Here is a 14,150-nt window from a genome sequence, read left to right as displayed (position 1 = left end):
AACAGATTGTTATAAACATGTATTCATGTCTAACAATGGTTTTATTAGTGTAAGGGCAAAAAGGAATTTGAAAAAAAAATCTTAATCCTACTGATAAGCTTTGAAGGATACTCTCCTATCTTAAGACTCATTTAATTTAATTATATTTAATATAGCTCTGACTATACTATATACTTGACTACTGACCAAGAACGCACTTTAATACCTTGTGGAGAAGCGGCTCCCAAATTCAAGCACAGTGAGTTTTGGAAAGAGTTTTTTTTTTTTTTTTATGTTTGCAATCGAGATTGCACTGCTGTTTCTTGTAAATGCTCTGTAAATAAGTGATGTGTTTATTACTGAGAATGAACCAAAGATGCTCTGACTCATTTTGAATGTTAAAAGCCAGAAGAACTGCTTCCGTGTGGCTTGTTAACCTCTCTTTATATCAAACTGCAGACCAAATGGTTTTTTTGCTCTGTTTACTTTCATGTCATTGCTGCTCAAACTTATCAGCTCAAATCAGGTATGCTTCCAATAAAATGCACCGCTTTCAATGGCTTTTATTTTTCAGTTACCATTGTGGCCACTACCATTAGTTTATTTATACTTCAAACACACAAAATACAGAGGAAGGGACGTATCATCACAAGAAGACAACACATGAAACCATACACTGTCCTTCCAGTCATCGCTCATGCATTCATCAGGCAGACTAAACATAAACATGGCCATTGCTACAAAACAAAGATCTCTCCATACCTTGTGACATGTCCTCCAAATAAAGACGTAGATTTGTGCCCTTTTCTAAAATAATTATCCGGTCTTCCCAATCATCTGAGAGATCTTTTTAAATGCTATAGCTTGTGTCATCTCCGCCAACAGTTCTTGATTAGTCTGGAACAGTATGGGATAAAAATCCCTACATCACCACAAATCATTTAAATAATTTCAAATACAGCACTGTGGAAAAGTCTTGAATCACCCCTCAAGATCTAAAGAATCAACAATGCCAAGGTGTGGCTGATTTTGATATCTCCAATTCAGTATCCAATTCAATAAATAAATGTGATTTTTTTTTTTTAAGGGTCAGTCTTCTCTTTTGTTCTTAATTTATAGTGATGAGAAACAGGCAGAAAAGTAAACGGTTGGGCCAGAACCTCATGTCACAGTGAGCTTTAAACATGTAGTTATGAATTATGGCCAAAAGATCTTTTTAAAATAAAACACTTGGAAAGTCAAAGCATGCTGCCATTTGTCACTAAATTCCCAAACATGGCAGATATGAAAACACTCATTTAAGGGTGATCCCATACGAGCAGTGTGTGCAGTTGTATGCTGCAATTTACCACTAGCTGTGATAACAGAGAAGCTTTGCTGTAAGTGACCCTCATCTAGAAGTCTGCCAGGATCCAACGTCCCTGCACTTCACCTGCAACACAGCTACCAAAAAAAAAAAAAAAGTTTCTCATGCTTGATAGTAAAGAGGACTGAAAGTAAGGAAGTGTGCAATTATTCTTTATTCCCAAAATTAGAAGCATTAAACGAGATGTGTACATACACAAAGAAATTATGATACACCATTGACAAACTGTCCTTGCTTTGTACGCCCCCCTCTTCTCTATTTTTAACATATTCCTAACTGGGAAACAAAAATAATCAGAGAAAAACACAAAAGAATATTTTTTATTATTATTGTTATTTTTTCCCCCAAAAGCTCGCACTCGCCATCACACCAAGTACATATCACTTGTTACCACAGTCCCATTCTATTTCTGCTTTTTCATCTCAACATTAAAGCACTTGTGGTATAACAATTTGAAAAAAGAGAAAAGAAAAAAACTTGCATTTTAATTGAATTATAACTGAATTAAAGTGCACTCTCAGGGAAACAAATATAGTGGTATTAACCTAAATATTTTGTACTAATTCATTCCAAGTTTGCATATCTGCAGAAAAGTCGAGACATGTTCTGTGCACTTGGTATCTGTAGCCGCGGTTGCATTTCAGATGTCAAAGCCTGTGTGAAACCTGGTGAGCCCCCTGGAATGAGAAGCCCTGTAACTGCAGATCGTCTGACCTACTTTTATTCTTTCCCACATATTTAGTACTCCTCTTCGAGATCGTCATCCAGGTCCGAAAACTCGATGGACGGTCTGTTGTCTCGCACCTCCTCGTCACTTTCTCCATGGGGAACTGCAATCCACAGACATCAAGTCAAATTATGTAGCCACAAAAGATCCCTCATGCATTTGTCAACACAAAGCTGGTAGCTTTAGACAAAAACAATCAGACAAAAGCTTGTTTGCGACAAAAGGGAAGAGCAACATACTTTCAAGATTGTCCATGTGTTCATGAAGAATTCTCACCAGGTTGAATAACTAGGTGAGAAAGGGAAGATGCGTCTCTTTTCAAGATTTCAAGTCAGCCACAATTCATCGCTTCAACATTTTTGAAATTGTGCAAGTGTTTTTGCTCAACTGCGCACAGCGAATGGGCAAACTCAATGTGCTGCTCAAATTCAAGAAAACATTTGTGAACCCTGTGAACTTTCATTGGTTATCTGGATGGCCATCAAAAGATAACTGAGGAGTGGGTATCATGTAAAAGATCACACCAAATATTACATTCATTATCAAAATGTGGAAAAGACTTAAGACACATTTATGTGTCTTCTTTTTTTTAAAGTTCATAGTAACATCTAATTAGCTTCTCCCATAGTCTAGCCAAAGCCGTTATACGCACAGATGGAATAAATGTTAAACTCGGCATCACTATGTTTGGCCCATCACAATAAATGCTCATCCTAACTGAAGCACAGTGAAGGCAGAGTCTTGTTTTGGGACTGCTTCTGTGAATCAGGGACCAGATGCTTTAAAAATCATTGTGTGAGATTAGTCTGGATGAATTTGTGTTTGTCTGTGACTGACTCAGATGACAGCAGCATGTTTTCTTTGATTAAAATCACAGCAGAAATCCTCACAGGTTCATAAGCATTTTCTTATAGCTGTGCTCTAACATAATTGGACAATAAATGAGTCTTTCAGCGTTCAAGCTAATAAACACCACAGGTGAATTTGTTCGGTTTCTCACCCCAGCTGTATCGACCGCTCCGAGGACATCTGAGAACCTTTGCTCACAGAAATGTAGCAGGACCACTAGGTAGAGACCGCTACTGATGAACTCGTCATATTCAGACTGCAGAGCATGAAAAACACTTGTAAGGGCGTTTTCCCAGCATACTGAAATAGGTAAACCCAAGAGCAGCTTCAATGCTGCTTGTCTGTGTTTAATCCAACATAGTTCAACTTTGTTCAGATCCAACTGCAGCAAACTTAACAGAGGAATCACTTCAATTACACCAGCACTCATTGTGCTTTGTGGGTTTTTTGTTTGTTTTTTTAAACTCGGTACAATGACATGTTTTAAATCCACTCAAATTAAAAAGGGCAGAGAACCCCTTGATTATGTTATTAATACATTTGCATAATTAATTAAAACAGTCACAGTAAATGAAAACTGCTTCTTTATTCATTTTAATTAGAGCTTTTGGGTTTGGAAATTCTGATTTTTTTCCTCCAAGTGAGGTGAAATAACTCACTTGCACATGCGTCCTGTACAGCTCCTGAATGTCAAAGTTATCGATGTTCAAACGCAGCTTCTCCTTACAGAGTTCACACGTTGTGATGCCTTCGAGGTTTGCACCTGAGCAGGAAGGAAAAAACAAAAGAAAAGACAGAAAGTAGTAATTATGAGACACTTTATTCATAAAAGTCAAAGGAGCTTGCAAAGAAAAGCGTCTGGACTTCTTTAAGTTGCTTGAAGACGTTTCACCTCTCATCCGAGAAGCTTCTTCAGTTCTAAGGTCAAATGGTGGAGAGTCCCAGATATAAACCTAGTGAGAGAAACCCCCCCACAGAGGGATAAAAGGACCCCCTGATGATCCTCTAATCGCCTGAGCCAAGGTGTGAAACTGGGTGTGGGTCCCAATCAGCCAGAGTTTCGGCTACATAGGGATGATAGCCGGTGTATCAGAGAAACTCAGGAGAGTTTTCTCCAAGCATGACATCCCGGTGCATTTCAGACCCAGCAACACGCTCAGACAGAAACTGGTTCACCCGAAAGACAAAACGCCAAAACACAAACTTAACAATGTGGTGTATGCTGTACAGTGCAGCGAGGAATGCTCAGACCTCTACATTGGAGAGACCAAACAGCCACTTCACAGGCGCATGGCACAACACAGAAGAGCCACCTCCACAGGACAAGACTCAGCAGTCCATCTGCATCTTAAGGATAAAGGACACTCTTTCGAGGATGCCAATGTTCACATTTTGGACAGAGAGGACAGATGGTTTGAAAGAGGAGTGAAAGAAGCCATCTATGTCCACTGTGAGTGACCATCTTTGAACAGAGGCGGGGGTTTACGACACCAACTCTCTGCCATCTATAATCCAGTTTTGAGATCCCTTCCCAGACGCCTTAACGCCCACTCACATCCTGGGCCATCTGACCTCAGGAATTCGCATGATAAGGTGGGGCCAGGTTTCACAATGAACACACCCGAAACTCTGGCTGATTGGGACCCACACCCAGTTTCACACCTTGGCTCAGGCGATTAGAGGATCATCAGGGGGTCCTTTGTCCCTCTGTGGGGGGATACTCCCACTAGGTTTATATCTGGGACTCTCCACCATTTGACCTTAGAACTGAAGAAGCTTCTCGGATGAGAGGTGAAACGTCTTCAAGCAACTTAAAGAAGTCCAGACGCTTTTCTTTGCAAGCTCCTTTGACTACGATGACCTGGATGACTGAGAACCTTCACAGATTTATTCATAAAAGCTGCACCCATATGAGAAGCCTGTGATTACCTGAGCCAATTTTGGAGAGAAGCCACCTCTTGATGCATTCCTGGTGGACATATTGCAGACTGCCCGTACAGCGGCACGGCTGAATCAGAGGGTTTGATGAAGATTCCTCCCCCATCTGGCAGATTCGGCACAGATCACCTTCTTCCTCGTCAGAATCCTCCAGCAACAGTCTAAACAGGAAACAGGGCGTTCAGATCTACTCGATACAATGTATAACTTAATTTTTTCTGTTTTACATAGTGAATTAATTAGCACAGAGCTGCTGATAAACACCTTGAGAAAATAGAGCTGTGTTAAAGATCTGACACTGATCACTACAAAATAAGTGAGATCAGTCATGCGCAGACAGATCAAAAGCCATTACCTTTCTTTGATCTTGCGCAGCTTCTCTTGATCCCTACTGGAAATGTTCTTCTCTTTCTGGTCGTCAGACTGGCTCTCAGCCCCACCCAGAGGACCGACAGAAACTGAAATGTTTTCATACACCCTGACTCTACGGCGTGGTGAAATTTCAACTGAGGCATCTTCGAGTTCAGGTAATGTTTCATTCTCGATTGTATAAGTACGCCCAGCACCAAAGGCCTCTAAACCAACTGCTCCTTCCTCTTCTTCATTCTCTTCTTCATCCTCTTCATTATCATCGTCTCCATCATCCTGTGAGGTTTTAAGCTCAAGATCATCCCACCTTCTCAGTAAACGCTGAGGCCGTCTGTAACCTTCTTCTGAGGCCACGGTCGACTGCGTGCTTTCATCCCTGGCATGCCTTCTGAGGCGAGAGAGGAGAGGAGGACAGCGGCCTCGGAAGGAGGAAGAAAGCCAGGAGGAGCCGCTGCCGCCTCCATTGCTGACACCAGGCTCTCTCCACGACGCCATTCGTGGTCGAGGCAGGCCACTGTGATAGTCACTGCAATTGCTTTCCTGGATAGAGCTGAGATCTGCTCTGTTTTTCCTGAGGCTACCCATGATTGACCTTCCAGTATCAGGGTCCACACTAGACATCCTGGTTCCTTCATCGCTGTCCACGGACTCCCCACCAGTTGACGGGCTGTCGTCATCAACTGAACGAACACTGGAAGATCCGCTTGAAGAGTCCTGGCTGGAGCGTCGTGAAAAGAGACGGGACAAAAGGCGGCGTGTAGAGCGACGGCTCTCCGGTTCAGCGCCTTCAGGGATCGGCCTCGGCAGCGTAGGCTCTGGTCTGGGCACGGGAGTGGCATACCAGGGGGCGTTGGAGGAATAAGAGGTGGTGGTATGAGAGGAGGATTCGGGCCTTTCCGTTTGTTCCTGAGATGAGTTGAGGGTTGATGAGCCATTCGAAAAACGGGTTGCGCTTCTGTTCCTGAAGTTATGCACCTGAGGAGAAGTCCCGTGAGAAGAGGAGAAGTGGTGATTCAAGTGGGAGCTTTCTCGAGTAGAAGAAGACGATGAGGGAGAGTAGGAAGTTTCTTTAGGACGAGCTCCCTGTGCATATGTGGAGGTCACCCGGTCTGTGTGATCTGAAACAAGGGTAAAGAAAAGAGTAGTGTGTGTAAGACTGGCGCCAAGTCGACAGGGTATTATGTGTTCAAATTATCCAAAAAAAAGAAAAGAAAGAAAAACGAAGCCTACATAATGAGGAAACTAATCCAGGCGTCCTAACTCTTCTTTCTCCCAAACCTGAGAGACTGGGCTCATTCTTTGTCTCTTGGTCTCTTCTGGACAATAAAGGATTGGAAGATGAAGAGGATGATGACGATGATGACCGTGAGAGTAATCGGCATGAGCTCCACGAAGAATCAAGAGAGTCATTTGGTTTTTCTCCTATACATTTTAAGAAAGAGGGTATACAAATGTTCCAAATCAAATTAATGCTGATGGGAAGTAGAATTTAATCAATTCTCCCTGAATGCAACGTTTCTTTCATTTCACATTTGTTTTTCCTATTCGCCATCATGATGCTAGGTTCTTTTTTTACTTCATAGCCTTTGTATTACTTTCAGCTGGTAATGAGGAAACAGCACCGTGAACTGCTATAACGTACCTCTGCCACTGCTAAGCCCATTACTGGAGTAGGTGGATCCTGTAACTGAACTGCTGGCCATTCTTGAGTAAATTCCTCTGTTGGTGCTTGACAGTTTGGCCCTTTTAGAGTCACCATCGTCAACGGCATTCAACATACCCGAGCGCATCCCAAACCTCGCCTCAGAGTCAGTCTGGAAATAATGAAGGCAAACATCAGAGAATAAAATACTTCCAATAGCATTCACCAGTCCTCTACCTTGCAGTCTTTCAGAAAATACATTTAACCAGGCTGCTTTTTTGTGCCTGCTGTTAGAAAATGGCACAGAACATCATCAGTACCAGTTTGCTCCTGCTGCTGAGAGAGGAATCGGCCCACTGGCAATCATGCGATCTGCTGGACGATGTCAGAGAGGGCAACTTCCAGCTACTGGAGCGACTGTCAGAGTTACTGTAGTCTCTTGTCGAGCTCAGGAGACGAGAACTCTTTGAAAGGAGACAAGGTAAATAACTTTAGCATTAGTTAGACCATTGTCTGCGCATTGTTTTGATGAGTGGTTCGCAACTTGTGCTCTAGCAGCACAAACATATATACACATGTGTATACATATGTGTTTTATCTAAAGGTTAATCCCTGATTTAGATATTGGTGGGAAATCTATGTCAAAACCATAAACCCCTTCTAACTCTACACCGCAACCTTCCATCCCATTTAGCTGTGTTGGCAGTGTTGACCCTACGTTTAGTCGAATGTTTTAACCGATACATGATACTATAAATTTTTAGACTTAAGTTGTAACGGCCGCCGTTTTCTTTGTGAGTATTTATTACACGGCGTGCTGCGGGGAAAAGCCTGTTCTACCGTTTTTGTCTAAGGTTTATTTTTTAGCACCTGACGGCTCTTTTTTGCTTCTCATCCGTAAATACTCTGCATACTCTTTCACGTGATTCCGTTTATTTTGAAGAGTCTCAACAGGATCTTGAGCTTTATTGTGAAAGGGAGTCTTGATGCATGCTCAATCATCCAGGTAAGTAAATCTCCAAAAGTTGATTCTGTTCATCTGGACGTCCAGATGTAATTTTCCACATAAGGTTTATGTGGAAAATAAACAAGCGGACACGCAATGGTTTTACCGTCGTTGTTGCTAAAAACAGGCGCTTGTCCATCTGTAGTGTGGTCATATTAAATATAAGAGAAAGAGAGATCTTTAAGAAATTATAGCCACTACAGTGACCATCAAAACTGTGAAAAAATATTGCCGTAAACAGTTTATTTTGTGACACCACAAAACAAACGATAGCGTGAAATGAAACGATAGATGTTTTTATATTGTCATCCGATACATATCATTATATCGAACAGCCCTATGTGGAAGGTTGTGGCATAAGGTTAAAAGAGGTTTCTGGTTACATCGCAAGTTATGATGCAATTTCCTGTAGAAGTCTAAATCAGACATAAGAAACTTAGTGCTAAACTGAGAAGGAAGACAAACGTGAGCAGACCTACATGTCAACAGCCTGCCTTTAGATATCTCATACAGGAAGGACAATGACTCAAGTAGTTTGAAGTGACAGGCCAAAAAAAGAAAATGAGAATGTATTCATGTCCGCTTTAACACCCTTTTTAAAAAAAATTTAACAATCTTTCTTTAGGCTAACAAAACATGTTCATGTGTCTTAGGTTGGAAGAAGAACTTGTGCAGATTTAAGTGAATGTTAACTGAAATGATTGCTTATCTCGCTTCATGAGCAATAACATTAACATACACAAGGTAGTTTGTAGGGTGAAAGCACCAAGAGTCCCTTGAAAAAAGAAAAAAAACAACAACAAAAGCTAGACACAGCCAGAGCCAATAGTAACACTCTTTTGAGATGGTCTTTGACGAGCATTGGGACTGAAATACGCACATCATGTGTCAAGGAATCTAGGCTACCCTATAAAAAGACCTCCAGAGTGTCTCCTGTTGCACTACTGTTAAACGTAGTTTGGATCATGCACTAAAGGAAACTGTGAGAAAAAGAGCTGACTTGAATGCCATGGAATACGCTAGAAAGGCAGCTCACTAGAGCCCCAGGTAGTAGAGGAGAGAGTAGGGAGGCAGATTTTAGGAGCAGCTGCTGTTGTAACCGATCGTTGTATCCAATTTTAAACCAGCAGCTTTCCCGCTGAAATTTCACCCAATTGGGATAAAATGGTGACATTTAACTGCTGTATTCAAAGAAATAAAATAATAACACACACACACACACACACACACACACACACACACACACACACACACACACACAGAGAGAGAAGTACTTCATAGGGTAAAAGCTGCTGACTCCCTAAGTGCACCAAACCATGAGAGCAAAATACAACCGATAACGTAATCACCCCTCACTTAGCAATCAAGAATTCAGGTTCTTTCTTTAACTTAGCACTTGGCTGTACATATTGTAAGCAAAAGGTCTGGAAGGGGGTGTGCATGGCGTAAAATGAAGTGTACGATTCCCTGCATTAGCCATTTTTTGCTGTGCCATCAGCCTACCTACCTGTTTGTCAACATCTGCCTTGTAAGACGATGACGCCCTTGGGAAGCGGTCATTATTCAGCACCGTTTCCCTGCTGTATAGTCTACTGGAGCCCAGCGATGAGGATGGGACTGTTGAATGCGCAGGACTGGATATGTAGGACGACCTTGAGCTGGACAGACAAAACGGAAGCCTGCGAGACCTCGAGTCCATTGTGGATTGCCTTGAAAATAAAGCTGACGGGGGGGAAGAGAGAGATATTGTTGCTGTAATACCACAGATGTCTTTTCAATGTTAACTTCCTTTCACAAGTGCCTATTATTCCACCTAAACACAAGACAGGACATGAAGTCCACACCTCTCAGCACAAACTTTTAAAGGGCCTGCAACTTCAATCTGTTAAGCAACCATGCTGTGTCGGGTGGTGTTGCAAGACCTCTGATTTGTTGATGGAGCACATGTGACAGTGTGTCTGTAAACACTAAAAACTTACCACCCAGCCACTTCCTGGTCTTGGTATCAAAGACACAGTGCCTATCTTAAGGACTGTGAACTCTGTTACAGGAACATGATACTACCAAGGAGCCAATTCAGCACTGTGAGCTGAGCCTCTAAGCAAACAAGATGCTCTGCAACACTTATAAGACACTCATTTATTATTAAACACCATTACAACAGCAGCACAGTGAGCACAGCCAAATAAACTGTATTTTAACTTTCAGCACCAGCTGAACTCTAGATGTACCAGCCGACCTAAAAACAGAGTCGAGCCTTCATGGCATAAACTTGTACAGTATGAGTTACTTCCTGGTATTGACACTGAGATTAGCTACAGCACCTGTGGTCACAGATAGTACAGCCAGCCAGCAGCCTGTCAGGTCCGAAATGAAGGGCAGTAAATCAGGCCAGAAGACAAAAACATTGAAACCAAAACACAGCACTGAAACCTGTTAAACAGATTAATTAGTAAAACTCCCACTGAAATCCCCAAAACAGTCCAAAATAAATATGAAGCCTAAAAGCAGAAACATTGGAACTTTCTGCAAATTTTGCACAACAACGACAAAAAAAAAAGCGTGAAGGTGCATCCTATTAAAAGGCAATGCAGTTTAGCTGGATTTCCCCCCAATCTGTCTTTAATACGTTTGCATAAGCAAGGCCCTCGCTTTATTTATGGCTAACTTATCTGCAGGTTACGTTTTTGGACAAATGGGGAACTAGCATAATGAGGACCTGAAACCCCAACACCCGTCGACAAAACCTCATTAGTCACCACAACCCTACCAAAGAATTTAAACAATCGTGTGGCTGCACAGACTCGGCAGCGGCCTGTGTTTTCGAGATGAGCCATGACTAACCCCGACTGCTTGACGTCTTGCTTTGTTGAATTTATCAAGGAACGCCCTCCTCGCCACCAAAACCCTTAATCCATCTAATAGTTAGCCGTCTGACAGCCGTTTAGCTTTAGCTGTGCGATAGGTAGCGTTCAAACTTTCATGAATTTCCGTTAACCTGCGCTTGCCGCGTATTTCCATTTACGCTGGATGCTCGGAACTCCGCGTCGCTAATTGTCTTCACCAACTTATTACATTCCGCTGCACTTGCACGACAAACGACGTTAGCAGTTTAACCAACACCCGGGTTAAAAGGGATGTCACTTTCCGTGTTTACATTAGCAGGTTAGCCGTCGCTGGCTATTTACAAATCTTGTTTATCTCGCTAGCAGTCGTTCAGACTCGGTTACCGAGCAGTTCAGCTGCTGTTTTCCGACGACTCAGCAGACAGCCCTGTTAGCTTCGAAGCTAGCTGCTTAGCTCCCCCATAAACCCCACTTCACGACAGTCACTCGCTTCTTCTTTTCTGCTTCTTCTTCTTCTTCTTCTTCCCTCTTTTTACGTTTTAAACGCCAGGTTGCGTCAGCTAAATTCCCAAAACATTCCCACCTCACCTTTAGTTTCAAGCTTGCTTTTCGCACAACAGGAGCGATGGCGTCTGCTGTCGACGCAGACTGTTAAGTGACTTTACCGTGACCCGGAGGGAGTGGTCTGACTGAAAGGTTGTTTTTAGGTGGTTGTTGGAGCATCCACCTGCATCCACCCCCTTTTTTTCTGCCACCTCTGAGCCAGCTACAATTGTGCGGCCTGAGAAGAACACAAGAGTATTTATGGCACTAATTAAATCAAACCTGGTGCGACTTTGTAACGTCAAAAGTATCCAGGCAGAGCCGAACAACACCCCCGTGTGGCCGACAATTCAGTCCTGTTTTTAATGTTTTAGTGCTCAGACTGATGTAACGACTTCTCTCTACTTATAATGAGATTTACTTCACTAAAGCAGACTGCTTAAAATCTGTTTACAGTTACTTTACAAATTAAGACGCACATAGAAAAAAATAGAAATGAATTAATAAATAAATGATTAAAGACAGTACACCATTGTTTATGACATCCATACAAATCAATCAGTAATGTTAAAATGCTGTTAAAGCACTAATACCGCTGTAAAAAAAAGTTTCAACTAGGGATCATTCAGCAGTTATGACTGATGAGCACTTTAGCCTTTAATATTTAATGCTGCTGACTTAACTCATGATTTCTTCTGCTTGTAATTAAGTGTTTCAAATTCAAATTCAAATTCAAATTTTATTTGTCACGTACACAGTCATACACAGTACGATATGTAGTGAAATGCTTGGACAACTGCTCGTGACCTAAAGAAAACAAAAAAGGAAAGGCTATGAATAAGATAGGAAATAAATATGAAAAATTAAAAAGGGTAAATTTAACTAGGAAGGAATAAAATATAAATTAAGGTTAAAAATGAAATAATTGTACAACACAAATTAGAATGAAGGGTAAATTTAACTGGGAAGAATAAGATAAAATATATAAATTAAAGTTGAAAATAAAATAACTGTACAACAAAATACACAATACACAATATAGAACTATATAAGAATGTATGAAGAAATCTAAATATAAATAAATATATACACAATAACAGCAGCTGTACAAGTATTAACTGGAAATGAAGAATATAGTGACCAGTGTTGTGCAAAAACAATGTCCAGAAAGTCCAGTGTGTGTGTAAGAACCATATGTGTGGGTCAGTACTGTGTGGTGGTGTGATTGAGAGACCGTATCGCCTGCGGGAAGAAGCTCCTCCTCAGTCTCTCTGTGTTGGTCTTCAGGGAGCGGAATCGCTTTCCTGACCTCAACAGAGAGAACAGTCTGTTGTTGGGATGGCTGAGGTCCTTCACGATCTTCCTGGCCTTGGTCCAGCACCGCCTGCTGTAGATTGAGTGCAGGTCAGGGAGCTCGGAGCGGATGGTGCGCTCAGCTGACCGCACAACCCTCTGTAGAGCTCGTCTGTCCTGCATGGTGCTGTTCCCGAACCAGGTTAAGATGTTTCCCGCCAGGATGCTCTCTATGGTGCACGAGTAAAAGTTCCTGAGCACCTTGGAGGGCAGTTGGAAGTCTCTCAAGCGTCTGAGGTGGTAGAGACGCTGTCGGGCCTTTTTCACCACGGTGTTGATGTGACAGGACCATGACAGGTCCTGCGTGATGTGAACTCCGAGGTATTTGAAGCTGTCCACTCTCTCCACTGGGCACTCGTTGATGACGGGGGTCTGGTAGTTCCTCTCCTGCTTAGTGCTGAAGTCCACTATCAGCTCCTTTGTCTTACTGACGTTTAGAAGGAGGTTGTTCCTCTGGCACCAGTTCTCCAGATTCCTAATCTCCTTCAGGTAGGCCGTCTCGTTGTTATCAGAGATCAGGCCCACCACGACGGTGTCGTCAGCAAACTTGATGATGGTGGTGGAGCTGGTAGTGGCCACACAGTCATATGTGTACAAAGAGTACAGCAGGGGGCTCAGAACACACCCCTGGGGGGCTCCAGTGCTGAGAGTGGTGGAGGCTGAGACATGTCCGCCCATCCTTACTGCCTGTGGTCTGCCAGTTAGGAAGTTGGAGATCCACTGACACATAGATGAGCTGAGTCCCAGATGCTCCAGCTTGGTGGTGAGTGTGGAGGGAATTATGGTGTTAAATGCAGAGCTGTAGTCTATGAAGAGCATTTTAACATAATTCCCCCTTCTAGTGTCCAAGTGAGTGAGTGATGTGTGGAGGAGATGAGAGATGGCATCGTCTGTGGAACGATTTGGACGGTAAGCGAACTGTAGTGGGTCCAGTGTGTCTGGTAGTGAAGAAATGATGAAGTCTCTGACCAGGCGTTCAAAGCACTTCATCACTACTGAGGTGAGGGCTACAGGGCGATAGTCATTGAGAGAAGCAGGGTGGGGTTTCTTCGGGACAGGAACAATGATGGACTCTTTGAAGCATGTGGGGATCACCGACTGAGATAAAGAGATGTTGAATATCTCAGTGAACACAGGAGCTAGCTGGTATGCGCAGTCTCTTAGGATACGACCTGGGATGCCGTCTGGTCCTGCTGCTTTCCTGTTTTTGCATCAATTATGTTTCCATCTCCATTTCACGTCTGAGACAAGGCAGGGTCAAGAAAAAATGAACAATATTTCAGATCTCCATATCATACAAGTTTTTAATATCCTTTCAGATTCATCTCAGAAATGACGGAAATGTATGTTTCTTGGTCCACACAGAGTGGTCCACAGTGACAAAGCAAAAACAAAGTGCTTTCACTGGGGAAAGTTCTAAGGAGCAATCCTAGTTCCAGCTTGTTGAATTGTTTGATTAATATGCAAATATGGATGGTATCAATACCAACGCTGGTATTTGTATTGGACCATACTGGCGTGATAGGATCGAT

General features: G+C 42.5%; 1 protein-coding gene across 2 annotated transcripts; it reads right to left on the bottom strand.

Moving 5' to 3' along the window:
- Positions 1-1,489: 1,489 nt before the first annotated feature.
- marchf7 (membrane-associated ring finger (C3HC4) 7) lies at positions 1,490-11,515 on the bottom strand. Of its 2 annotated transcripts, XM_085347798.1 has the most exons (11): positions 11,311-11,515; positions 9,384-9,598; positions 7,191-7,334; positions 6,871-7,042; positions 6,459-6,650; positions 5,215-6,346; positions 4,851-5,020; positions 3,581-3,684; positions 3,073-3,177; positions 2,312-2,360; positions 1,490-2,175 (listed from the first exon to the last, which is right to left on the bottom strand). In XM_085347798.1, exons 2-11 carry the CDS (start codon positions 9,573-9,575, stop codon positions 2,084-2,086), a joined length of 2,352 nt encoding a protein of 783 aa, XP_085203924.1. In that variant the 5' UTR covers positions 9,576-9,598; positions 11,311-11,515; the 3' UTR covers positions 1,490-2,083. The 2 variants fall into 2 exon arrangements, with proteins under 2 accessions (XP_085203924.1, XP_085203993.1); XM_085347867.1 differs by lacking the exon at positions 11,311-11,515 and having other exon boundaries at positions 9,384-10,031.
- Positions 11,516-14,150: the final 2,635 nt, after the last annotated feature.

Source organism: Diplotaxodon limnothrissa, linkage group LG1 (assembly GCF_057381915.1).
Source record: "Diplotaxodon limnothrissa isolate DT_005_m linkage group LG1, D_limnothrissa_male_GT1.1, whole genome shotgun sequence".
Taxonomy (NCBI): domain Eukaryota; kingdom Metazoa; phylum Chordata; class Actinopteri; order Cichliformes; family Cichlidae; genus Diplotaxodon; species Diplotaxodon limnothrissa.
This window is presented reverse-complemented; position numbering and strand designations above follow the sequence as displayed.